A 27,961-nucleotide genomic window follows, 5' to 3' on the forward strand; every position below is an offset into this window, starting at 1 on the left:
CTGAATTCAACCTACAAGTTTCCATTAAAAACTGCCCTTTATAAACCTCAAGGCTGTCCCACAAATTAGCTTCCCCTTTCAGTATCTGCATACCTGAACAATGAACATGTGTTATCCAGTGTAATGCTGAAGACTCCATCTTCTCTGACATCTTTTTTGTGTACCGTGCCTCCAAACACCTTATTCATCATCTGGCAAAATCAAAAAAAGTCGATGAGCTCCCACAATCCACTCCTACCGTCAACAACACTGAACCGTCAACAACACTGGGCTCCCCTCCCTCTTTGCATCAGCATCACCACACACAAAATGAGCCAGGGATCAGGCAACTCATTCAGCATGATGGAAACCCAAAGCCGCAGCTAATTTGGATATTAAAATTCAACACTGCATGTAATTTCCATGGGATTCGTAATCCAGCCTCTCTTATGTTTGCCTGCGCTGCTCCCCTCTACACCACTATACGGCAATAGACTGGTTCTCATTTTGTTTTATTTTTAATTCCAAAGGATTCCTACTAGCTACTGAATGATGGGGAATGCTATGGAGGGGAAAGAGAAGGTTTATTAGCTGCTTCTGCCTTTCTTCGGGTATCTAGCTTGCATTAAAAGCACAAATTTTAAGAGTTACCAACAACATACGTGCTCAATTCTGGGAGAAAAATAAGCCAGGTTTAATAAGATATTGTTGCTTTGCAGGGTTTCCCAAAATGGTCAATAGCGATCCCCTGGGGTCAATGAGCTGTGTGTAGGGGATGAATAAAGACCTAGAGGTGGAAAGGGGCCTGGGTGGAAAAGGGGTTTTTACAAGGCATAGGGCACTAATTTGGAAACTGGAAGGAGGAAACATGAGCCACAGAAATGAACGGTATAGGCATCTCCCTGGCATGGTGATTGATGATTAGTAAGAGTTGCTTATACACTGATATCACTTGCCTTTATTTACATTCCAAAGAGTTTGGGGTTGGGGTCAACGAAAGCTTTATAGGCTCGACAAGGGGTCAAGGAACTCAGAAGTGTGGGAAACCCTGTCTTAAAGAGCCCTGAAAAACCTCAGCCCTTCTCAAAGTGCCCTCTGTACCCTAAATACAGAGATGCAACAAGAGAGTGTGAGTGAGACAGAAGCGTTTGGATTTGATATCCCGCTTTATCACTCCCCTTTAAGGAGTCCCAAAGCGGCTAACATTCTCCTTTCCCTTCCTCCCCCACAACAAACACTCTGTGAGGTGAGTGGGGCTGAGAGACTTCAGAGAAGTGTGACTAGCCCAAGGTCACCCGGCAGCTGCATGTGGAGGAGCGGAGACGCGAACCCGGTTCCCCAGATTACGAGACTACCACTCTTAACCACTACACCACACCACAGTAGCTGCCCCGCACTGCAGAATGCTCACCTGGTACCCATAGTGACATATTTTCAGTACCAGGTGAAGACTTTTTTTTTGTTGCGCTTATCCATGCACTTTAGCATTGTTTACCACTTTTAACATTAAATTTTATTTTAAAAATTATTCGGCTTTAGTCTGCCCTGAGAGCATTCAATCATATTATTTCCCTCTTCCATTGGGATCACCATACCCCTTTCTATATATTTACTTTTCTCCCCTGTACCATTGTTGCATTTTATCACATTTATTATTTTACTGTATTATGTTTTGTATTATGGCAAAATTGTACATTCCTAGAAGAATGGGTTACCAGGAGACCAGCAAACGCAAATAATGTTTAGACAAATTTCCTTGACTGGGAGAGATTGGCTAATGGAACCAGTTATGTAGCCTATCATATTTCGCCTCCAACTGCAGTGACTAGAGAAGAAAATAAGAACACTTATTTGGGAGAAAACCTCACAGAGCCCAGTGCAATTTTCTGTCAGGCCCGCAATCAATAGGGCTGCAAAACATCCCAGAAGGCCTGTTCACAGCATCTTTATAATCTTGAGAGTATTTCCGCTAAAGGATAAGAAAGAGTTATATGTCTCCTCTTTAATTAGCCTCCCAAGACACAGAGAGATAATTTACATTATTCTTCAGCAGGCTATGGAGCACTGTTTAGCATCATCTTTGCTCACTTGGCAATACAAATACATGCATGCCTAATTTTTTCCTATGCCCTATTTAGTTCTTTTGCCCTTGGCCCCATCCCTAGAGCCCACAGCAGCCAAAACACTGAGGGGATGCATTTGAATATTGCATAACACTAATATCACGGTTGGGTCAATTCCACACAGCAATGCACATTCTGAACTGGTCTGGAGCACAAAGCTTATACGCTCCTTGAAAACACAACCCCGCTGCGCAGATTCGGATCGTTTCCTAATCTGTTCCATTCCCAATTTCAGGACAAAGGTTGAAATAAAGGTGTTCCTGGCAGAGCTCAGATTTGAACACAAGGCCCTATTTTACCGCTGAGGAATGTTTTGGAGGTTTCCTAGGGATTTCCCCTTGAGGAACACCTAACAACCACCTAAACCCCTTTTGAAGAAATAACACCAAAGTGTAGGTTTGCTTCAGGTAAAAATCAGCAAGGTAAATTTGGGGAAGTGTGGCTACACCTACCCCCCCCCCACTTTTTTTTACTTACGTTAACCTCCACAAAGGTGAGGTGCATTTGCCTGTTTCTCAGCATACATTGGGGGGGGGGGGAATCCAATAATACAATGTAATAACAGAGCTACTGGCTCTGAAACATTCTGAAAAGGGTTTGTGGTAATTGATTGTAAAGGTAAAGGTGAAGGTACCCCTGACCGTTAGGTCCAGTAATGGACGACTCTAGGGTTGCGGCGCTCGTCTCGCTCTATATGCCGAGGGAGCCGGCGTTTGTCCGCAGGCAGCTTCCGCGTCATGTGGCCAGCATGACTAAGCCACTTCTGGCGAACCAGAGCAGCGCACGGAAACACCGTTTACCTTCCTGTCGGAGCGGTACCTATTTATCTACTTGCACTTTTTGGCATGCTTTTGAACTGCTAAGTTGGCAGGAGTGAGCACATATTTAATATTTGTGGTTGTTTTATTGTTTGCAAAACCATTTCTAATAAACAAATTGATTCTTTACACACCTAAAAGAATCCTCTGCAGAGTCTAATAAGCAGTTTGAACGTTGGAGGTGTGAAAATTGCATCAAGCTACAATCACAAGGAAACATCTACTGGATAACCGCATCTCGTGTCACTGGATAGCCACTGAACCCAGTTTCAATTGCTTGTAAATGCTTAGGCCTTAATCTCACTGACAGCTGAACTGGCTCACCTGTCCTTGGATTATACTGCTCAAGGCTAAAGCTCAGAACGCATTGCTCCTCTATTCTTCCAATTCCCTATACGTGGAAGAATACCTACTGTTCTGTGCTCAGGGTCTGGATCAGGCTTCCTTAGCCTCGGCCCTCCAGATGTTTTTTGGCCTACAACTCCCATGATCCCTAGCTAGCAGGACCAGTGGTCAGGGATGATGGGAACTGTAGTCCCAAAACTTCTGGAAGGCCGAGGTTGGGGAAGCCTGGTCTGGATTTTCCTGGATGGAACAGCAATCCTGTAAGTCCCTATCTGGAGTCAGAGTGCTATAACCTTAAAACAGATTTGTCACCTAATAATAATATTATAATAATTTATTATTTATACCCTGCCCATCTGGCTGGGTTTCCCCAGCCACTCTGGGCGGCTTCCAACAAAACACTAAAATACAATAACCTATTAAACATTAAAAGCTTCCCTAAACAGGGCTGCCTTCAGGTGTCTTCTAAAAGTTTGGTAGTTATTTTTCTCTTTGACATCTGGTGGGAGGGTGTTCCACAGGGCGGTGCCACTACCGAAAAGGCCTCTGCCTGGTTCCCTGTAACGTGGCTTCTCGCAGCGAGGGAACCGCCAGAAGGCCCTCAGCACTGGACCTCAGTGTCCGGGCAGAACGTTGGGAGGTGGAGAAGCTCCTTCAGGTATACTGGACCGAGGCCGTTTAGGGCTTTAAAGGTCAGTGCCAACACTTTGAATTGTGCTCAGAAACGTACTGGGAGTTACAGTGGTGCCTCGCAAGACGAAATTAATTCGTTCCGCAAGTCTTTTCGTCTTGCGAGTTTTTCGCCTTGCGAAGCACGGTTTCCCATAAGAATGCATTAAAAATCAATTAATGCGTTCCTATGGAAACCGCCTTCAGACCAGGTCCGGGGACAGTCTGTCCCCCGACCTCTTCTGAAGGCGGGCGGGCGGCAAAAGTCTTTGCTCCCCCCCGCCTGCCTTCAAAAGCCGTCCGGGGGCTTTTAAATCGCCCCGGACAGTCCCGGGGTGATTTAAAAGCCCCCGGGAAGGCAGGCAGGGGGGGACAAAGACTTTTGCCCCCCGCCCGCCTTCGGAAGAGGTCCTGCGTACCAGGTGGAGCTGATAAACATGTGCCCCGGACACAGAATGGACCTGCGCCTCCATGGACAGCTGTGAGTCCAGAATGACTCCCAGGCTGCACACCTGGTCCTTCTGGGGCACACTTACCCCATTTAGGACCAGAGAGTCCTCCACACCCACCCGTCCCGTCCCCCCCCAAAAGTACTTCTGCCATGTCAGGATTCAACTTCAACCTGTTAGCCACCATCCATCCTCCAACCGCCTCCAGACACTCACACAGGACCTTCACCGCCTAATCTACTGTTTGCGATAACTAGGCGCCATTAAAGGGTGCGTTCAGGCAGGGGTGTGTTTCCAAACCATCATAAAAGTGATCTAGGTGCACTGCCCTTCAGGATAGCTCAGTTGGTTAGATCATGGTGCTGATGATGCCAAGCTTGCAAGTTTGATCCCCTGTATGAACTAGATGTTCCTCAGGGTCTCTTCCAATCTCTTCCAACTCTACAATTCTATGATTCTATGTCTGCACTGGACATATGGAAACATGCAAGGCACTGCTATTCCTGGTTTCCAGCTCCTTTAGTGATATGTATTACTAAAGCACTAGAGCATCTGCTTTTTTATTACAGTGTTCATACAGATGGGGGGAAAGCCATTCATTATTCCTTCAGCATCGCATCATAGCAGAAGATTATCCGTTCCACTCAACCAGTGGGGCCAATGTTTCTATCTTGGATTACAGCCTTCGCCAACGACTACTCCTTGTGCATATAAGCATGATTATTTCAGCGAGCAATCTGAAAACTTGCTTTATTATTATTTCTCACTATAGTGTATTTGATCTCTCACAAAGCCTTGCTATTTGAGGGAGTTCTGTTTTGACACGGCATTCATCGCGCTTGACTGTTTCCACATTGTTGCAGCAAACTTTTAAGCAGCGGTATTTGATTTCACAGAGACGAGCAGACCCCCGTACACAGTCTTTTGCAAGCTCACTCAGGCTCAGTCATGGGGCTGGTATTGTTGTTCCTGGATTTGCACACTAATGCACTGCAGTACAACACTGAGATAGTCCCACTTCCTGACACAACACATACTTTGGAATTTGTAGAGACAGAAACCAGCTTTTGCTTCCCCAAATTTAGTCAGGGCTTTCCAATGATTTCTGGGGTTTAGACTTCACCCTTAAATAGAACGCAGGACCTGCCCATCTCGTTCAGACCAAAGGCTTATCAAATTCAGCAATACTCTGTTCTCACAGTGGCAAAGCAGATGACTATGGAGTGCAATACAGTAGAAGCTCTGTTTACGAACAGTCCTGTTTATGAACTATTCGGTTTACGAACTCCGCAAAACCAGAAGTAGTGTTTTGGTTTACGAACTTTACCTCGGTCTACGAACGGAAGCTGAACAGTAGAAGGGAACGGGCGGCGGGAGGCCTCATTAGGGAAAGTGTGTCTCGGTTTAAGAATGTATTTGGTTTAGGAACGGACTTCAGGAATGGATTAAGTTTGTAAACCGAGGTACCACTGTATAGCCCTAACCCAAACACGTTTCATATCACTTACTTCCGATGTAGAAAAATGAACTGTATAAAATACTTCCTTTTCAAAAAGAGTAACACAGCAAAATTGGACCTCTCAGCCTCATTCATGCTGCTCTCACAGAAACCTGGACTTCCCTCGCTGACACCCTTAGGCTCAGCCCCTGCTCTCTATTTCACAATTCATTAAATTTTTCCCACTAGACCCATCCTGCAGGGCACGTGGTTGGGTAAACCATGATGGTTCTCATGATCTTGCCAGTTCCAATTGCTCTTTTCCCATTTGCTTTAGAAGTTCATGCTCATTTTAATGTATGCAATTCTCCTGCCTCTCGGTCATCCCCCTGGCCTTTCTAAGTTCGGATTTACCTCTTTCATCAGCTGCTCTTGTTCTGTGCTCTTGTTCCTGGAAATTTCAGGACCTATATTCCAGAAGATCTCTCTCTCTCTCTTCTTGATTCTTGCATTCAAACCTTCCTCCTCCGTGGCAACTCATTCTGCTGGTCACAACTTAGGCCTTGTCACTCCTTCACGCCACTCCAATTTTCGCTCCAGCTAAGGTATGTCAGGTCTAGCCTTTCCAAACGTCATCCTTTCATAGCTACCTATTCTAACAAACTCCCTGTTCTATTTTACGTTGATTATTGCAATCATTTGCTTACTGTTTCTTCCTACCCCTCCACTTAAACCTATTATCTCTATTCTCAACACTTCCCCAAGTGCTTCATTTTCTTCTCTTCATGCTTTAATCACGTTGCACCTCTCTTAAGGGTTCTCTCCACTGGTTTCCTCTATTGAACAGAGACTGCCGTTGACTTCCAAGCCTCTTCACGGTCTTGGCCTGTTATCATCTTAGTTGTTTTCTCTCTATTCTCCTCCTTGGTCTCACCATTCATCAGATACTAATCTTCTTACTAAGCTTCCACTCTCCCTTGTGCTATTCCTTGTCTTGTGTAGTCTCTCTCACGACCCCTTCGGGCACGGAAATCTCTCTCTTGAAATATTTGGCAGCCTTGCTCTTTGTTCTCATTTAATAAATTATTAAAACACACTTTTTCTCTCTCTCTCTTTGGCATTTCATTCTTGATAACGTCCTGCTTTGATGCATTTGTCTTCCTATCATCAGGGCTTATTTTCTGCCCTCTTAACTTTTTGCTGTTGTTTTGTTTTTTTGCAACATTCCAAACCACTTCTCATATTGTTATCTGGATTGGGAGCCTACAGAGCAGGCTCCCAATATTCACGTTCAAGAATTCATATATCTTAAGCGCTTGTTTTTTTATAAGTAAACCTAAGGTCTGTGCATGTAAAGTTCTCACAGTGCCTTAATGAGAGCCCCCGGATTAATTTGCGTAAATGCTAAATATCAAAGCAAACTTAAATACCAATACAAGCCCATTTAATATAACTGACAGGCCACAGCCATCCCTTGTTTTTAAAATTATGCATGTTTTCCCCTCAACAGTGATGGCCTCAAAAGGCTCATGAATCACCACACAGCAGGCTTCTGTACACTTTGAACAACAGATGTGCTTGCAAAATCCTTGTATCCATGCATAGATTAATACACAACCATTTCTCTTTTTTTTTCAAAAGGGTCCTTATCTGCATCTGCTTAAATCAACTTCAAACATAATTTTCATGCATTGTGTAGCTTATACAACACACACAAAAGCCAGCAATTTGCTCTTAACTGAGCTACAAAAACATACAGCCATAAAATGATATTTGCACCTGCATGCCATAGCAGATTCCAAGAACTGGTTTTCCTATCGTAAATATTGCTGGGTCGAACCAGGGAGCATCTTCTGCATAAACTGAATTTGGTCCTCCAGATATGATAATAGCCCTGCAAAAGAAACAGGTATTTTTTTAAAAAAAAATAAAAAAGTAAAGATTGATTTTTTGGAACTAAACCACATTAATTAAATTTCCATTTTAATACCTACTTTCAAAAACAAAAACAAAAAACCTTTATAAATAAAGTTGTGGCATCCTGATCTATAAAATGAGCAAGCCGTGCTTTACTGGAACAGTGAATTCTCATGACTGACATTAAAAAGACTTTTAAAAAAGATGTTCATTAGTGCAGCTTTAAAAAAATTAGTAGCAAATAAGAACCACCCTATAGTTAGATTTCTGCCTTTCTAAATTTCAGCATCCAGCAAAAATAAAAATTATGATATATGCCAATGACTCACAACTCCTAGTTTAAAGGTTGAGGGGTATTTTTGATTCAAGAATCTGAGGCTTCTTTTGTTAATTCTTACAAAGAATACAGTGGTGCCTCGCAAGACGAAATTAATTCGTTCCGCAAGTCTTTTCGTCTTGCGAAGCACGGTTTCCCATAGGAATGCATTAAAAATCAATTAATGCGTTCCTATGGAAACCGAACCGCCTTCAGACCAGGTCTGGGGACAGTCTGTCCCCCGACCTCTTCTGAAGGCTGGCGGGGGCGAAAGTCTTTGCTTCCCCCCCGCCTGCCTTCCCGGGACAGTCCCGGGGCTTTTAAAATTCTGGCGGGCGGCAGCGAAGCCTTCGCTGCCGCCCGCCAGCATTTTAAGATCGCCCAGGGACAGCGGAAAAGTCCTTCGCTGTCCCTGGGCGATCTTAAAATGCTGGCGGGCGGCAGCGCTGCCGCCCGCCAGCATTTTAAAATCGCCCCGGAACAGCGGAGGAATTCTCAGCTGTCCTGGGGCGATTTAAAAGTCTTTGCCCCCCCCTGCCTGCCTAACCGGGGGCTTTTAAATCGCCCCGGGACTGTCCCCCAGACGGCTTTTGAAGGCAGGCGGGGGGGAGCAAAGATTTGGGGGAATGTCCACCCCCAAATTTTGGACATTATTTTTTAGGGGGGAAACCTAGTCTTATACACAGAAATATATGTTAGCTGTACTAGAACACAGGTGTTGCCTAAAAGCCCAGGGAAACAAAAATGTATTTGCCAAACAACAAGACGGTGACAGGGTTGACCCTGGGGACAGTACACCATAAACGTGTGTGTGTGTGTGTGTGTGTCCCTGTGAAGTAGGTTAGGCCCAATGTCACCCAGTGAGTTACATGGCTGAGTGGGGATTCGAACTCTCCCATGTGTAACAATGTTATGTGCATTAATTTTGGACACTGATGGCACAAAGGGGCATTCTCAGCAGCTATTTTAGAACAGCAAATTGTCCTGTCTCTGGAAAATCTCCAGAACAGAATCCTAAATATTATCTAGAAATATTTAAAAGACAGGGAAGGATACTATATATCTAAAAGCTACCAAAAAGAGTTCACTAATGTAGTAAAAACTTGGAAAACAGCTCTTTGTAAAAGATTTACATATGAAGACAATTTATGGAACGCTTTCCACTGTATTAATGATTTTTTTTTTTATTTCTGGAAATTACTTAACACTTTGTTAACCAAGTTGACTTTAAACTCCTGGAAATAAGTGGGGAGAGGAACTATTATTCTGATATCGAAGTTCAGTGTTGCAACAGGCACTTTATTTGTAGGCTTGGGCAAACTTTTCAGCTGAAGCCTTTTTGGCTTGAGGCTCTTTTTTAACACTCTTTTCTTTTTCTCAGGGGTCCGCAATACAAACAAGCAGCAAGGTTTTTTGTGGACAGCACCACTACAGGATGTGTGAACACAGAAGGGTGGGGGTGTTACATATTCCAATAGTCTCCCCCTTGTGTTGCAGCAGGGGAAGGAAATCTCCCTCTGCTATGCAATTTTTTATTTAAAAAAAAAAATCCTGTCAGGGGGAAGAGTTAACTTAGCATCCTCACAGGCCAACTTCAAAGCATGCAACCTGATGGACTTTAAGCCACTTGATCCTTTGATTGCACAAATTGGCCCTTAGGGCCTTAAGGAGGTGCCCTAATTACTTAAGGCACTTCTTGAAGGCTCTATGCCTATTCCTACCTCCTGAGAGTCTCTATTAAAGAAACATATAGGTTTTAAGGGGCGGGAGAATTGTGGCACATTTCTTCTGGGACAGAAGCCGTTCAGATGGGGAGGGGCTGTAATTCACATGAGACTCATCACTACGATTCCCGCTCAGCTCAAAGTTTTACACTTAAAATAGGTTTCTTGGGATAAGGGTGGGCTACAAATAAGCTGAGCAGACAGGCAACTAATCTTTGTTTAGTTTGTTTTTAATGTGGGAATTTGTAATAAATCTGCAAGCGCCATTTGGCTCAGACATTTGCTGGATTTCTGAACCAAAGTCCCTGTGCCGTTCATACAAACTATGAATGTTCAGACAGACCATTATTATGTCTACTGTCATCTACAAAAATAAGCAAAAGTGAAGCGGCGGGGGGGAGGGAGAATAATCTCCAAGTTTTTTCGCTGGAATGCGGAAACGGGGTGTGTGTTTTATACAGCTTCAGCTCAAGGGAATCACAAGCTGTTTATTTGACTTTGTAACAAAAATGGAAAAGTAATATTCCCTTGGGAGAATCAGCATACAGAGGGGGCATTTTCTTCTGTGTATTGAACTTAAGTTGTGAATGTTTCTGTTGTCACAATCTTTCCAAAGGAAAACAGGCATGTTTTAGAGCAAGACACAGGCAATCTATGCATCAGGCAAAGAATAATCTGAACAGGAAATTTAGAGAAGACAGTGTTGTCATGGGAAGTCCATTATCTTATGCAGGAACAGATTCCTTGTGAACCTTTACTCCTGTTGTGAAGACAATCTAGAGAGGGGCTGGGTGTTTCAAACAAGCATTTAAAGGAAGTGGGAGGAAGGAGTATGTGGTTGTTATCCTGCCACATCCCACAACTCCTGGTTTATAATATCCTAACCCACTTCATGATCACTTCAGGAACTCGTGGAACTGGCTGGATTTCCAGACCTCTCTGGGAGACATTTATGAGAATTACTTTCCTGTTGAAAGTCTTGTTGAACTATGAAATGGCCGCACATCATCTACTCGTTCAACTCCTGCCACTCACTCGGTTGACAGACGCTCCCTCCTTCCATTTAACAGAAGACAGAGCTCTGGTTTTAAACAAAAAAACAAGCAACCAGCTGCAATAATAGCATTTAAAGACTGTGCCACAGAAGTGGTAGGTTTAGGAAAACAAGTGCACACCTCTTGTCTCTACTGCTACTGCGTTTTTAACATTCTGATAAGAAAAGCTTTTTATAGGGAGGTAAATGGACTTGAAATCTAGGAGGTTTAAGCTGTTACCTTCTGCATTCAGTCCTACAAGTGTGTTTGAATTCATTCTCACTGGCAAATCCTAAAGGTGGCTAAATTGCATGCCTTTATTTGTTGTTGGACTCCCAAACCTCATCAGATCTAGCCAGCATATTCAATAGTCAGAGATTATGGGAGTTGTAGACCAGAAACACCTGGAGGACCAAAGGTTAGCCACCACTGGTTTTATCTTAGGCACTAAAATAATATTTTCCTACGGCTGCTGTACCACTCATCTGTTTTTTACCAGTAATGCTTGCTTTGACATTGACTGGGTGCCATTTGTCCTGTGAATCTTGTTAGGCCACAATTGTGGCACTGGAAGTTCTAGGTCAAGGTTGCTTCCACCATCCTTGGCCACCGGCTGGGGCTGATGGGAGTTGGAGTCCAACAGCATCTGTAGGGCCATAAGCGAGCTGCCCCTGGTCTAAGTGTGTGACTGTTCAAATAGCTGCTTGAAAAGCAATTACCGTATTTTTCCCTCCATAAGACGCACTTTCCCCCCTCTTATAATCTAAGGGGAAATGTCTGTGCGTCTTATGGAGCAAATGTGTGGTCCCTGGGGCTTGGGGGGAGGAGCCAGGCTTCCCTCGCCAGCCCCGACAAGCTCTGGGAGCAGTGGGAAGTCTGTGTGCAGCCTTTCCGCTGCTCCCCAACTTGCTCTTTGGGGCTGGCGGTGGCTTTCCCGGGGCTGGCGGTGAGGGAAGCTTGGCTTTCCCCACTGCCAGCCCCACAAGCGAAAGGAACCCGAGTCTATCTGGAGAGCGAGAGCGGTTGGTGCGCACTGACCCATCTCACTCTCCAGATAGCCGCCTGAAGCCTCCGGAGGCTTCAGGATGCCTTCTGCTGAAGCCTGGAGAGCGAGAGGGGTCGGTGCGCACTGACCGCTCTCGCTCTCCAGGCTTCAAAGATAGCCGCCTGAAGCCTCCAGAGCGCAGCGGGAGTTCAGAGGCTTCGGGTTCCTTTCACTGAAGGGTAGGCCTTCAGCCAAGGCGCAGCACCCCTTCAGCTAAGCGGGAGGAGAAATGGAAGGGGCTCCGTTTCTCCTGCCGCTTTGCTGAAGGGGCGCTGAGCAGAGAGGGGTAGAATTTTTTTTATTGTTCTCCCCCTCTAAAACAAGGTGCGTCCTATGGTTGGTGTGTCCTATAGAGCGAAAAATACGGTACTTGCTCCTCAACTGAAAGGTCCAGAGAGTACAATAAAAAAATTGCTTGTTGACTTTTCCCCTCATCTTTCTATTAAGGAATCCTAATGGATTCCACCTTAATACTACTGGGGGAGAAACAGAAGAAAGGTTCCGAGTGAGCTTGTCCTCAGCATGCTGATAACACCCAACTTGATCTTTCTGTTCCATTCAACCCTTACTTCCCACAATCCCAGTGTCTCAGTAGAGGGAAAGCTCAAAGGTCTTCTGCTCTGAAAAGGGTCAAGCCAGGAATCCCACCACTGAACTTGAATCTGACCCAGTGTTTGCTATATGTGAGCATGTTAAAGGACATTCCAGGATGGTCCTTGATGGGTTGGCTATTCAAATTCCCTCCCTCTCAAGACTAGAACGCTTTCAGAAGGATCTTGCATGTTTTAACATCTGATATGTCGAGTGTCAGATCCAATCTGCATTTGCTTTAAAAAAAAAAAAAAGCAGGGCAGTATGTTGTATGGTCTGTATCATCTCACAATATTCCTGGCAACTGAATGACTAAATGCCTCCTCTATGGAACACTCCCTAAACATAGGAGAAACATAGGTTATCGTGAAGGTTCTAGAGTAGACTTCTATCCTGTACTGGTCTTCTGCCTGGCAAGGGGAGCATTCAAACATTCAATCCTCCATCTCCACCCTTTAATGCAGTGATGGCCAAATTTGGCCCTTCAGCTGTTTTTGTGACTACAACTCCCATCATCCCTAGCTAACAGGACCAGTGGTCAAGGATGATGGGAATTGTAGTCCCAAAACTGCTGGAGGGCCAAGTTTGGCCATCACTGCTCTAATGGTATAATAATCCCAGGATAAGAAACCATGTACATTTTCCTCAGTACATCCCTCACTAGGTGTTCCAAAGCTGATATCGGAAAATTGATTTGACAGTCAAGTTCTACATAAAAGCACCATGCAAGTCCTCCTTCTGGCTTCCCAGACGAAGTTCAGAACTTAAAAGGTAAGACACAAAACAGAACCAATCTTACCGGAATCCCTGTTCTTTGATGGCAAAGGCAGGTGTTTCCAAAGGGAATATCTCTGACTGGACAAACAGTTCTCTGACTCGGCGATCTATGACTTTCCCATACTGCGCCCCAGCATCAAGTATCACTACAGCTCCATCGTAGCGGCAGAGACCATCCTTGAGATCTTCTCCAGCATTCTCCAACTGTGAACATTATTTACATAAACACTTTGATCACTCGGATTACCAGCACAGAGCAAGAACAGAAAATTAAACTACTTTTAAAATGAAGAGTAAGTAGCTAAGTTAATTATTTAAGATACTTGCAAGCTCTTGCTTTGGGAAGTCTCTTGGAATAATTAGGAATGCATGGTTTTTTTAAAAAAAGCAACAACAACCCTAGACTGTAACATTATATGCAATAAATAGAAAATTTAGGAGAAACACGTTGCATTAGTCAAGTTTAACAGACACTATTAATTAATGAATATAGATGCAATGTTGGTCATTTTGCACCCCTTCCTAGGGCTCTAACCCTTCCTTCCTTTTTTGCCATTGCTTCTGCTAGAAGCAGCATCTAGTAATTAGCAACACTTTTATGGGAGAGGGTCACCCAAGAGGAAGCTTCAAACAGCCACTCAGCTTGGGCAAAAACGTACTACTTTCAGGTGAACAGGATGGGAAGATTTTAGAAATGAGATGAGACTGCATCCCTAATCAGGCTAAGGATGTGTCACAATAAATTACTAGCACTAGCTACAGAGACAGATGGGCTAATAAAATGCGTATTCTAGCAACCTTTGTGGATGTATCTGAAAGCGTAGCTTAGAGATTCAGGTAGTATAGGATGTGAAATTGTCTATAATTGTATATATCGTATTTTTCGCTCTATAAGACGCACCAGACCACAAGACGCACCTAGTTTTTGGAGGAGGAAAACAAGAAAAAAATATTCTGAATCTCAGAAGCGAGAACCGCAAGAGGGATCGCTGTGCAGTGAAAGCAGCAATCCCTCTTGCTGTTCTGGCTTCTGGGATAGCTGTGCAGCCTGCATTCACCCCATAAGATGCACACACATTTCCCCTTACTTTAGGAGGGAAAAAGTGAGTCTTATAGAACAAAAAATACGGTATGTGTGTATGTGCAATTGTTTTTATTGTGAAACTGCTTTGAGGTATTTCAAGGGAAGTGACTGATAGATGGATATAAATAAATGAATTGCACTCATGAAGGGAATAAATGGGGCAACTGAAATGACCTACGCATTAAGGCTTCAAAACTGGTTTGAAGTCCATATTGTGATATCAGTTTCATCACTTCTGACCTGGCAATATATCACGAATCATGATGTGTGTGTGTGTGTGCTATGCAAAAACCACAATGAGTGAAAAACCGTGAAGCCAGTCAATGCTTCTCTCAATTCCTGAAGCCCCTGTTAACTCTTTTGGCTCAGCTGTCCCCTGCTCCATGCAGTGGGCAGCAAATCACAAAAGCAGTCACTGGCAAAAATCAGGATGCGGGGAAAAAGCCAGCCAATGCCTCTACATAGCTCCATCCATATTTCAGGCATTGTGATATATCAGTATAACACAATATTTAGCTGGTGATATATCACAATGTTGAAAACCAGATTTCATGCAGCCCTGACACACACTTTAGTAATTTTTTTAAATTAAGAGACTGACTGCAATCAGAAGAAAACAACTCACAGACAGAACACTTCCTTTATACTGTGCAAAATTAAGCATTTTCTCCTTGGCGCACAGGCTGCCACAATGGAATGCCTAGGCACCATTCCCACCCTCAATGGGATGAGGATGATGAGGATAATGATTCATTCTATTTCTATACTGCTTTATATTTTAAAGAACAAAGCTCAAAGCATTTTACAGCACATCAAAACATCAGATAAAACAATCCAGAATAAAACTGTTTCAAGGAAAATATTTCAGATCCTTCTCTAAATGACATTTTGCTTTCCCCAGTCGCCAACCTGGCATGCGGAAATCTCCATGTGGTCGCAACTGGACCTGCAACAGTCGCAAAACGAGTCTGGCACCTGGCTAATTTTGAACACTGTTTATGGCTCAGGTGTGCATTAACTTGGGCAAGAAAAGATCCCCAAATTAGGAGCTGGAGCTGGAGAAGGTACTGTTCTGTTGGTCAGGCACAGACACAAGTATTTTTATACTAGGCCTCTACAACCCAGAGGTTTCATGTTACCTAAAGACCTGAACTCACCAGACTTAGGTCCCAGACTGGTTCCAGCAACCATGGTTCAATTCCTAATGTCCATGGCATCAGGGAGCCTTGGATGTCATTTGTGAATAAGCAATCATTCTTGATTTAAGAAATCAAGGCTGCTATGCATCATTCCACGCATGCTCTTAAGGAAGAGGTACGGAATGGGTTCCACATTAAAATACTGCAGTCAGTCATGTGTTGCATGCATCTCACGCTAATCAGTTTGATTTTGTAAGAGTGCAACTGGATACAAGATTACAGATTTCGACTGGGTGTTAAGGCAATCTTGTAGTGTGTGTGTGAGAGAGAGAGAGAAAGAGAGAGACTATAACTGCCAAATGCAAAAGTAACAGAGGATTAAATATAGCAATATCCTCGGGGTTTAGAGGTTTGCAGTGTTTATGTACTACATCTGTTTTCAAAACAAAATACAAAAGGCTCTTCTGCCATACAAGCACAAATGGAACATTTCAGGGGGATGCATTGAGCGAAGCTTGCTTTTCTCCTTCCGTTTACATTCCTTTCCCCTAGTAAAGTAGCACTAACGGTGGCTAACAATATTCCAGAAACTTTTATTTCCTCTCCATTCTCCCTTCTATTTTCCTCCTTCCCCACTTGGGTTCTCTCTTGCAAGGGACATGGGTGGCACTATGGTCTAAACCGCTTGCCGATCAGAAGGTCGGCGGTTCAAATCCACATGACGGTGGTGAGCTCTCATTGCTCTGTCCCAGCTCTTGCTCACCTAGCAGTTTAAAAACATGCCAGTGCAAGTAGATAAGTAGGTACCACTGTGGCACGAAGGTAAACGGAATTTCCATGAGCTCTGGCTTCCGTCATGATGTTCCGTTGTGCCAGAAGCAGTTTAGTCATGCTGGCCACATGACCTGGAAAGCTGTCTGTGGACCAACCGCCACTCCCATGGCCTGAAAAGCGAGATGAGCGCCACACCCCATAGTCGCCTTTGACTGGACTTAACCGTCCAGGGGTCCTTTACTTTTTACCATCCTCTTGCATGCTAACTATGGTTAACATCACAACTTAACCAAACTGAGCCCACAGGAGCACCAGGGTGGTAGTGGCGGTGGAAGAGGCTGAGTGGTGGTGGCTCTGCCCATCAAACCAAGTGCGGTGTTTGATTGGCAGAGATGTCCCCACACCGCGCTGAGGTAAACCAGGAGTGGCGTTTGATTGGCAGAGCCACCGCCACTCGGCCTCTTCCTCCGTTGCCATTGCCAGGAGTCTCAGCTCCGAGGCAGGTTCTGGCTTCGCGGCACAGGCCAGAATTAGGACCCAGGTGGGCCTGCCCCTGCCCAGGGGCCGTAGTTTGCTGGCCCCTGTATTATGACATGACTTAACCATTCGCCGTTCAGTCAGCCTGAGCAATAGGCAACGTATTCAGGAGGAGCAGCAGCAGTGGTGGTGATGGTAGCGGCAGCCCCTGGGAAAGCAAGCACAGCACCTTCGTTCTCTAGGCGGGGAGGATGCCCGTTTCGTGCCAACATTGCCAGCCCTTCAGCGAATGAGGCAGGCGGCAAACCAAGAAGGTGGCTGGGGCTGTGGTGGGTGGGAAGGAGGACTATTGTCCCCCTCGCAGTGTGCATAGGAATAGATAGATAAGTAGATAGATAAGATAGTCCGGCCCTCCACAAGGTCTGAGGGACAGTGGACCGGCCCCCTGCGGAAAAAGTTTGCTGACCCCTGTCATAATACCATCATGTGGATTCACTCTAAGTGAATGCAGAGTACTGTGGTCCTGCAATAGTAGGATTCTACATGGCACATAGTTTCGAATACAACTGAAATTAGATAAAGGGGAAATCATTAACGAGCTAAGAACATTTGAATTGAAAAACTTCATTCAGGAAAGAAGGCCGTGACGGGAGACAAGGGAGGTCAGAATAAAATTACAATAGGCCCTTTTCTTCTCTTTTCAAGATATCAGATTGTGTAGATTAATTCAAATCACAAGCGTCCGCACTGAAATAAATCATCTCATTCATGAGAAGCCTGCAGTTATCTGTGACTGATCAACCAAACAAACCAATTACATGATGAAATATTTTTTTAAAGTCATCTCATGATTTGCTTTACTGGCAGTTTCCTGTGCAAGTTCTAGAGATCATGAATACCCCAAATTGAAACAAAGATGAGAGCCCAATCCTATGCTAGCCTATCCTGCAAAAGGAACCCCTTCTTTGCTCTAATGTCAAAACACTCAAAACACCAGGACTGGTTTAGCAAAAGTCATTGACATTACTGGTGGGTGGGTGGAATGTGTGGCATGCGCATGCCAACTAGCTATGTAAGTAGCTGGGAAAGGAAGAAGGGAAATAAAGGCATCAAATAAATATAAATCAAATCTATACGCCTTACCTTGCCCCTATACTATGGAATTCCCTGCCCAGAAAGGCACATCTGGTGCCTTCATTGTACAGTTTTCATCATAGGCTTCCTTTACTCTGGCTTTTTGACACCTAAGAGATATACATATTTTAGGACCCAGCTTGGGTGGGACGCAGGTGGCGCTGTGGGTTAAACCACAGAGCCTAGGACTTGCTGATCAGAAGGTCGGCAGTTCGAATCCCCGCATCAGGGTGAGCTCCCGTTGCTCAGCCCCTGCTCCTGCCAAACTAACAGTTTGAAAGCACATCAAAGTGCAAGTAGATAAATAGGTACTGCTCCAGCAGGAAGGTAAACGGTGTTTCCGTGCGCTGCTCTGGTTCGCCAGAAGCGGCTTAGTCATGCTGGACACATGACCCAGAAGCTGTACGCCGGCTCCCTCGGCCAATAAAGCGAGATGAGCGCCACAACCCCAGAGTCGGCTATGACTGGACCTAATGGTCAGGGGTCCCTTTACCTTTACCTAATGTTGCATTTTTACATCTCTGAAATCTACCCTAAGTACTTACAGAGAAGGATGGATGGGAATTATCATATCCACCACCACCCAATATTATTTTGCACTGAAAAGTGAGTATCACAAGTGAATTTAAATGCCATTTGACCAGGTGATGTTAAAAAAGCTTTTGCTGCGGCAGAGGCAAACACGAATGCTCAAGTAAAAAGTGCAATTTCTACCACAGGGCTCTGAAGATCAGCTAAAGATTGATTTGGACCTTCCCATCAAAATATTCTCAGAATCAGCATACTCAGGGATAATTAACAATTTAAGGCAAACAGATTCCCAGCATTAAATGAAGTCCGTTCGACATGCTTGACACATACACTCACTCATCTCAATTCAGAGAGCTGTTCTGAGTTCACAGATGCCAATGTTCATACAGAATTCTCCCCCTGCCCTTTTGTTTCTAAGTTGAGAAACTTAGCAGTGGACATGGAAGGTCATCCATACAGGAACAGTTCTCTGTATCTAATGTGTCTTCCCACAGCCCATCTGCCACATTCACTTTTTACAAGGCAAATCCACTGGTTACATCATGTGGAGAATATTTCTTATACTTTCCCTAGTGACAGCTATGTGTTTAACTTATCACGATGACTGTTAGTTGTCAAACCTCGCACCTGACAAGGCTTGGTCATAACAAACGTCCCCAACGTGGAACCGGCAAGAGGAAACAATTGGGAAATTGATTCAAAGATGAATGTGGAAAGGGGGGGGCTCAGTCTGACAAAATCATAACATTCAAGTTCCCCAAAAAGAGCAGCAGCACGCACTCACCCACCTATGAGCACAGACTCCCAGGAAACTACAGCTGATCAAGGATAATTCAGTTTCCCTAACACAAGGGAATGGACGCGGGTGGCGCTGTGGGTTAAACCACAGAGCCTAGGACTTGCCGATCAGAAGGTCGGCGGTTCGAATCCCCACGGTGGGGTGAGCTCCCGTTGTTCGGTCCCTGCTCCTGCCAACCTAGCAGTTTGAAAGCATGTCAAAGTGCAAGTAGATAAATAGGTACTGCTCTGGCGGGAAGGTAAACGGTGTTTCCGTGTGCTGCTCTGGTTTGCCAGAAGCGGCTTAGTCATGTTGGCCACATGACCCGGAAGCTGTCTGCGGACAAAAGCCGGCTCCCTCGGCCAATAAAGCGAGATGAGCGCCGCAACCCCAGAGTCAGTCACGAGTGGACCTAATGGTGGACCTTTACCTTTACCTCTAACACAAGGGAGGGGGAGAGAACAGGCCGTCTTCATCTGCACACATTACACCAGGCTTCCCCAACCTGGTACCCTCCAGATCTCTTGGACTACAGCTCCTGTCAGCCTTATGCAGCATGGTTAGTGCTCAAGGATGCTAGGGCTTGCAGCTATGTCGAACTGGCACCAGAACTGCCACTGAGTTTGTGATTTGGATGTTAAGACAGGGATCAGGAACTGTGACCCTCACAGGTGCTGTTGTGATTCCAGCTCCACAGTCCCAGCCAGCATCACTAATGGTCCCAGATGTTGGAAGTTGTAGTCCAACAGCATCTGTTAGGTACCAGGCTAGGGATGGCTATATTATATACCACATTGGTACCCACGTTCCATGGCCACAAAGACGAAACTGTGGAGGCATCATGGAGAAAGCTAAACTGCTACCAGCAACCATCTAGAATGACATACCCCCTAGAAAAGTTTTGAAAGAAGGGGGACAGTCCACTAGCATTCTAACTGGATAACCCTAGTCAGTGTCAGTGAACACAGCAGACTTATAAAAGATGCCATAGAGAACACCTTGCTCATCGTTCCTCCTGTCAGAAAGCATTTAGAAAACTCCAGTATTACCAGGCGTATGCAGCTAACAGCAAACAAGCTTTCTAACATGTTATACACATGCATGTTTTTAAAAGGGAGGGGGCAGGCTGCATTCCCGTACAAAGTGAGTTACACAACCCCCCTTGACTTCAATGGGCTCACAAAACCCTGCACAGAATCAGGCTGAAACAAAGGCAAAAATCGTCAGAAGATTTGTGCAACAAGTAAGGAGTTCAAAGCTTCCTTATGTAGATGAAGAGACTGGAGAGAAATCTACTAATATAACAGGTTCATAGTCTGGGAAAACTTTCTGAAAACTGAACACTTTCACAGACAGCTCAGGCTGCAAAAGTTTCTTGTGTTGCGACCTGTAGACACTTAAGCATTGGAAGTGCAAAGAAAAAGTAGCTGAACCTTCTGCGGAGAAATGAGAAAACAGAGCAGAATTACTAAGAACATGTCCAATAAAAATTCTACGGTTGACACAGTTGGTGTTAGCTGGTTGCGTGCTGCGTATTCTGATCACTCTCACTCTTATTCAAACAAGATTATTTCACTCATTGACACCCCCCCCTTGCAAAATTAGGTGGGTTACATCAGCTAGGCAGCCAGCGTTCTCTACCATACAAAATGACCCACCAGATCAGAATACTGCAAGTCTATAAAGGCAAGCAAGACGTTTACAAGAAGGCAATGCCAGCCTCTGGAACAAATGCTCACTGGGGCAATCTATCAAGAACATGCAACACCTTTGTTAAGAGAATTATCGAGTCAAGGTTTTCCTACTGGGATCTGGGCAGGATCTCTGAAGCTGCCTCTCCCCCGCCACACACACATCCTACCTGGGTCACTCAGGTGTGTGTGTACAAAGACCTGCTAATAGTGCCACATGTCCCTGTGGTGAAGCTTGCTGGGACTCAGGTAAGTCGTTTTAAGTTTTGGCACCAGTTCTTTGGAATTCTCTTGTCTCAAAACAGTGTTTGAAATTAGCCAGGCGCATTTTGCTCCTGGCTTTTGACCACCTGAGACCAAGTGAAGATGCCTGGGTACCAGGATGGAGCCTGACATCTCCTCCATCTGGAGGTGCATGCCTGGGGATCCTTGGATCTGGTCTGTTTTCATACATTAATACCCCATCCTGTAGAATTCTATCTGTTATATTTTATCTGCACAATCGGAAAATGAATTTCTGGAACCAGAATGCTTTTTCTGTGCAGCCTGAGCAGCAGAAAAAGAAAGAGAGGTTGGAATAGGCCAATATATATGTGGACTGTCCCTGGATCAAGTTGCTCTTCTTCTTTAAGTTCTCAAATCTCTTAACCTAGCTCAAGGTTACCATCTGAACTAGCCAGATGTTTAACTGAGAATCAATCACAGTCTGTCCATCTAAGACTTTAGAACTGTCTTGCCCCAAAATAGCAACTAGACGTTTTGCCAACTGCAACCCCAGTTTAAGGAGCCATTTGGCACCTAGCTTATCTCATAGAACGGGATATCTCATTGGAAGGGAACCTAAGGATCATCTAGCCCAACCCCCTGCAATACAGGAATATGCTGCTGTCCCTTATGGGATCGAACCGGCAACCTTGGAGGTTGTCAGCACCACGCACTAACCAACTGAGCTACGTCTTATTAATCTTGAGTTTCCAACACTGCCTCAAAAGTGAAGCAACTTCCAACACTGTGCTGTTTTTTTAATGTGTTTTCTTTTCTCCCGTGCCTTCTCAAACCAGTCTATTTTATTTCTGTTGCTTTTAATGTTTCTTGGTCTTCATAAAATCATACGACCGTAGAGCTGGGACCAGGTCATTTAGCAATGGATTTTACATTTCTATTTCTGCACACTGTTTGGGCATTTTCTGGGCACTTTATAAATTATGAAATAAACGATGTCTCTTCCATACCATTAATGCCTTTAATCTGAAACATTTGCTCAGTGGTAGAGCATCTGCTTTGCATGCAGAAAGCCCCAGGTAGGCTTGGGAGCATCTCCAGGTAGGCCTGAGAGAGACCCATGTCTGAAATCCTGCAGACCTGGTGTGTGCAATACTGAACTAGCAGGACCAATGGTTTAATTCAGTGTAAGGAAACTTGCTACACTCCCCTTCCCCAGATTATTTGAAGAGCCAGAAAAGGGAATTCCAAGGGAAAGAGATTGTGCCCATTTGATTCAGTCTAGACAGGATAGACAAATAGGATTTTGGCTATTTCCCCCCACCATCTAGTAGCATATTACTAGCCTAGTAACGTCTCTGCTACTAAATCAAATGTACGAAGTTTTCTCTAACAGGAAAAAAGGCCATGAGGTCTGACTCAACAGACATAAGCCATTCCAATCCACTTATGTCCCTGCTTATTATTTATTAAATGTACACATCAGTAGCATCCTCTGAAATAGCCTAATATTGGAGCGCATCATTCCTCGGTCTGCTTGGTAAAATATAAACTTTATTGCTTTTGAACCAATTCTAGCTTTGCCATCTATACAGAACTTCTGAAAACTCTTATTTGGGAATTAGGGTTGCATTAGAGACATAGACTTGTAACATATTTGCTGTATCAAAAAGGGGGGAAGTGTTGCTTTCAAGTTAAGTCTGGGGTGCCCTGGGGAACAACCATCAGACAACACAGAAGCAATTTGGTCATAGGAGGGAAGCTTTCCAAAGGTGAACCCGGAGAGTTGTCTCCACCCCACCCACCACTGACCCATGCTCAACCGGGAAGGAAAGAGCAATTCCTCCAAGACTTCTTACCGTGCCAGTATTAAAACTTCAAAATGAGTATGCTTTCAAAACGTCCCTGTTCTCAAAGTTTCTCAGGCGGGTTAGACACACTTTACAGACAAGCATGCACTCAAAAGTAAGTGTGTGAGAGAGAGAGAGAGTGTGTGTTGTGCAAAGCCTTTGACCATCCCCATAAGCAGAGTTTAAGGGGTGTTACGAGAACTTACAGGCAACTGTAAAAGTACGAGGATGCAGTAAAAAAAGTATTATTTTTTTTACCGTGGCAGAGCCCACCACACTTCTTAAACACTGTTTCCGTCAGGTACAAATGTTCACACACAAATCCTCATCTAAAAGGGGGTTGGCGGGGGGGGTGACTGCCCCATAACAGACAGCTGACATTGCCTAGGCTTATAAGAGGAAGAGGTCTTTTGAAAAGAATCAGACTTGGGCAAAAGTTCTCCTCCCCCCCCCCAAAAAAAAATAATCCAGCCCGCTCTGCCAGTGGCATAGGAGTTGATTGCCTTCCTTTGACCAGTAATAGGGGTGGATGGGTAGGGGGCAAGAAAAGAAAGAGAAAGGGGGGGCTCGTTCTGCCAGGCAAGGAGGCAGCAGCCGCAGCAGCAAAAACAGCCCATGTGGGGCAAGTGGCAGCGGGAACGCGCCTGGAGGGGAAGGGGAGGGACTACCGCGGACTTTGGGGGCCGGGCGCTCGGCGAGCTCCTTCCTTCCCGGGTGCCCGCGCTGGGGGAGGCGGGTGCCAGCCACCCTCCCTTCCTCCCCTCCCCTCCCCCCGCGCCTTTTCTCCCCATGTGCCCGGCGAGAAGCAAAAGGGGGACGCCGCGCAAATGGAGAGAGAGAGGGGTGTCCTTTCCTGAAGAGGCGAAGCTCCGTGGGGGTCTTTGCCTGGGTGGGGGGCCACCCTAGAAGGAGATGGAAGCCGCGCGGGGAGCCGGGCTCGCCCTTCGCCCCAGATGGCTCCCGCCTCCGGCACAACGCGCCGCCGCCACACACAAAGCCCCCCGGAGGAAGCTCGCCCGGCAGGGCCGGCGGAAGGCGGAGGGGCCGCGGCGCCGCTCTCCCTTCCCCGCCTGCCTCGCTCGCTCTTCCCCCTTCGCCTCCCCGTCCCTCCCGCCGCCGGCGCCGCGGCACTGACCTTGGCGTCTCCATTGCACACAGCCATAGAGCCGGCCGGGGTTGGAAACGCCGGAGGCTTGGAGGGGGACGAGCTGCTGCGCGCCCGGGTCCGTGTGCGCACAGCCGCCGCCCGAGGGAGAGGGCGCCGGGAAGCAGCGCGCAACGAGGCGGGCGGGAAGGAGGACGAGGCTACCGAGGGGCCGCCGCTCTGGCTGCTGCTGCCGCCGCTGTGCTGCCTCTCCGCGGCCGAGATGAGCTAATCCTGCCCGCCCGCCCCGCCAGGACGCGCCGCCCGCGAGGAGGAGCCCGGCGCCCCGCGGACCGCCTTCTTCGGCGCCGGGCGGGAGAAGAAGGGCAGGAGCGAGAGCGGCGCGCCGAGCCCGCCCACTGGCGGACGGAGAAGGCGCGGGGAGGCCGCCGGGGGAAGGGAACGCAATGCTACCCATTTATAGAAAGAGGGAGACTCGCCCGTGGGGTGTCCGCGCGCCTCGAGCAATCAAGGCTGGCATGAAAGGAGGGAAATGCAGGTTTTGGAGTTGGCTTTTTTTGCCCCGCTTACAGGGCCACGATCCTCGGCACGCTTTTTTTACCCGAGGGTAAATGCAGCCAGTTGCAGTTGCGCCCGGCCGGAGGGGAAACGGGAAGAGGGGGATTCCTACCAAAAGTCTCGAGGCACGTAAATGGTTAAAAAAATATGTCACGGCATCAGCTTTGGAGAGTCCGCGAAAGCCATGCCACCAAAAATGGGTCTTTGGGGTGTCTCGATCTTTTTGTAAACCGCTTTGATCGGTTGGGTTTTCATGATGATGACAATATTTGTAACCCGCCCATCTGGCTGGGTTGCACCAGCCACTTTTTAGCAGTCAAGCGGTGTATAAATGTTATGCAGTAAATAACTAAGATGCGCCCTGCATAGCAGGGGTGAGGAAGCTGAGATCATCCGAGTTGTTGGTGGACTTCGACTCCCATTAGACCCAGTGGTCACAGATGACGGGACCTGGAGTCCCAGAGGGTCTCCGGCCTTTGATGTGTTGCTTAAGGCAACTAACCGAATGGTCAGATTTCCTGCCTCCTTCCACCATCCCATCAGGGTTTTCCAAAACTTGGGTCTCCAGCTGTTTTTTGGACTACAACTCCCTTATCCCTGACCACTGGTCCTGCTGGCTAGGGATGAGGAGAGTTGTAGTCCAAAAACAGCTAGAGACCCAAGTTTGGGAAAGCCTACATAGATCAACTAAATCTTTGTTTTGAAGGTACCGCAAATGGGGCAGGAGTCAGAGTTTAAATATCCAAATAATTATTTTTAATCTACTTATATTAGCTTAAAAACCTAAAAATTTGTCCCCCTGTCTTGTGATTACCTAACTAGGAACCCGCTTATCAACTTGAACATACATTGGCCACAGGCTCCATCCCAGGATGTCTGAGGCAAGTATGTAGTCCTCAAGAAATCTGAAGCAAAAGGGAAGCAGGGTTCTTGATCACAACTTCCTAATTTAGTTGCATTTATATGCCACCTTTTTCTCTTTTATATATATAATTTTTATTAAACTTACTGTTTTACAATTTAGATTATTCATTTAAACAACCTTTATGTATCGGTGACTTTCCTTCTTCTCTTTCCATGGTTCATTTTGCATAACAAATCCCTGCATATTTTACATAAATTTCTAAACTATTCAGTATTGCATTATTACATCCATCAAAACTTATTTACACTGTTGAATTTATCTTAATGCTGCCAACGATTTCAAGTGTACACAATTTCCTCCCATATATTCAATAAACATTTTCCAATCTTCTTTAAACATATATTCTTCTTGTTCTCTTATTCTATATGTTAGGTCTGTAAGCTGCACATATTCCATCAGTTGAAGTTGCCATTCTTCTTTAGTTGGGACCTCGCTCATTTTCTATTTTTCGGCTAACAAAACACAGGCCTCAGTAGCGGCATGCATAAATAACCTTTTTTGACACCTGGGAATTTCCGTCTGAATTATCCCCCCCAAAAAGACTAGTTGTTTGATTGTGTTTTTTTGGGAAGTACTTTGAAACATTTTTTTCAATTCATTATAAATTATTTCCCAATACTCTTTTACCCTTTTACAGGTCCACCACATATGAAAGAATGTACCCTCAACCCCATTGCATCTCCAGCACTTATCTGATTCAGTCTTATACTGTACATCTTAGCAAGCCTATTCAGAGTTAAATACCATCTGTCTGTAAATCATTTTCAAGTAGTTCTCCTTCATATATGCCACCTTTTCCTCCAAGGAGCTCCAGGTGGCATACATGCTATACCCCTGATTTAATCCCCACAACAAACCTGTGAGGTAGGTTAGGCTGAGAGTCAGTGATTGGCCCAAGGTGAGCTTCACGGCCGAGTGTGGATTTGAATCCTGGTCTCCCAGCTAATAATCAGACACTCTTAACCACTATGAAATGAAAACTGCCATACTATACCCTAAATTTGGCGCCGTGGTCTAAACCACTGAGCCTAGGGCTTGCCGATTGGAAGGTCGGTGGTGCGAATCCCCACGAGGTGAGCTCCCGTTGCTCGGTCCCTTCTCCTGCCAACCTAGCAGTTCGAAAGCACATCAAAGTGCAAGTAGATAAATAGGTACCGCTCCGGTGGAAAGGTAAACAGTGTTTCCGTGCACTGCTCTGGTTCGCCAGAAGCGGCTTAGTCCTGCTGGCCACATGACCCGGAAGCTGTACACAGGCTCCCTCGGCCAATAAAGCGAGATGAGCGCCGCAACCCCAGAGTCGTCCGCGACTGGACCTAACGGTCAGGGATCCCTTTACCTTTTACCATGGGGTGGGTGGGTGTGTTTGTGTTGTACCTCTGCTCCAGGGGCTTCATCATGGAATACAGTACCTTGGATGCTATCCACTTGAAAAAGAAAAAGGAAAACATTTTTGCTGGCACCAAGACAAGGGTAAACTGCCCCACTCCCACGTTGTTCCCTAAGAGCAGCAGTTTAGGCTTTGGGTCTGCAGAGGCAGAAGTAACAAGAGATCTGAGGTGGCATAATGGACAGTACCACTTCAGACTGCAGGTGTTGGTGGGTGCCTTTCAGGATTGCTGCCTTGCCTCAAAGAATAATAATTCCTCCCCTTCAAGTCTCAAATGAGTACAGCTGGGAACACTCTGAGCTAGACCTCCTCTGATGTGCTAGACTTTTGCAAGTGTGTGTGGTGTTTTTTTAAGGAAACATTTTAAAGGGCCATCCCCGTCTGCAATATGAAATGGCACACTCAGCTCTGCCACCGCATCAGAATTCTTCCACCTCACAATAGCTCTGTTTTCACCTTTTATATGTATTCTGAGAGTAGGAGCAGGACCCTGCTGGCTGGCCTGCCTCCCTGGTCTCCTCCACATGTTCAGATGAAGGCGACAACAGGCACTATTGTGCACAAATAGGCACTTTATGTACCTGGTGCAATAACCCTCTTCATGTGTTATGAAGGGGCAGGCAGCAGCGTTGAGAGGCCTAGCTCTGCCCTTTCCTGGTCATTTGCGTTACCCTCAATTTGCAGTGATTGCCTATACGTGAGGCTCCTTATGAACTTTAGAAACCTAGAAAATCAATGTTCAGGGAGCCTCCACAAGTGCTGAAGGCCTGCCCCACACCGCTCCACTTCAGACCAGTCACCCTCCACAAGTTTAGGGCAAGGGCAGAGTTAGCGTGCTTTTCCTTGCTGCCCACCTCATGTGTTTGGTTTACTCTGAATCATAACACACAAATAGGGCTTGTGTGCATTCAATCGTACACATGCAGAACCCTTTCTCATCACCACTTGAATGTTTGGAGCTTGTAGGTGAGGCCAGGGGCGACAATACTGTCTCCACATGCAGTGGTACCTCGGGTTACATACGCTTCAGGTTACATATGCTTCAGGTTACAGACTACGCTAACCCAGAAATAGTACCTCG

General features: G+C 45.8%; 1 protein-coding gene across 2 annotated transcripts in view; it reads right to left on the reverse strand.

Annotated features, from left to right (window-relative positions):
* Positions 1-27,047, reverse strand: part of GMPS (guanine monophosphate synthase) — a 44,588-nt gene extending 17,541 nt beyond the window's left edge. Inside the window, exons 1-4 of one of the 2 annotated variants that reach the window (XM_081910987.1) lie at positions 26,903-27,047; positions 13,248-13,429; positions 7,601-7,715; positions 94-191 (exon numbers count right to left, since the gene is read on the reverse strand). In XM_081910987.1, the coding sequence (XP_081767113.1) occupies positions 94-191; positions 7,601-7,715; positions 13,248-13,429; positions 26,903-26,941 (434 nt within the window). In that variant the 5' untranslated portion in view covers positions 26,942-27,047. Of the gene's footprint in view, positions 1-93; positions 192-7,600; positions 7,716-13,247; positions 13,430-24,040; positions 24,237-26,902 lie in introns of those variants that run through there. The other variant, XM_081910988.1, reaches the window with a different exon arrangement.
* Between the last annotated feature and the right edge of the window lie 914 nt (positions 27,048-27,961).

The sequence above is a fragment of the Podarcis melisellensis genome (genome assembly GCF_964234715.1).
Source record: "Podarcis melisellensis genome assembly, chromosome: 5".
In the NCBI taxonomy this organism is placed as follows: domain Eukaryota; kingdom Metazoa; phylum Chordata; class Lepidosauria; order Squamata; family Lacertidae; genus Podarcis; species Podarcis melisellensis.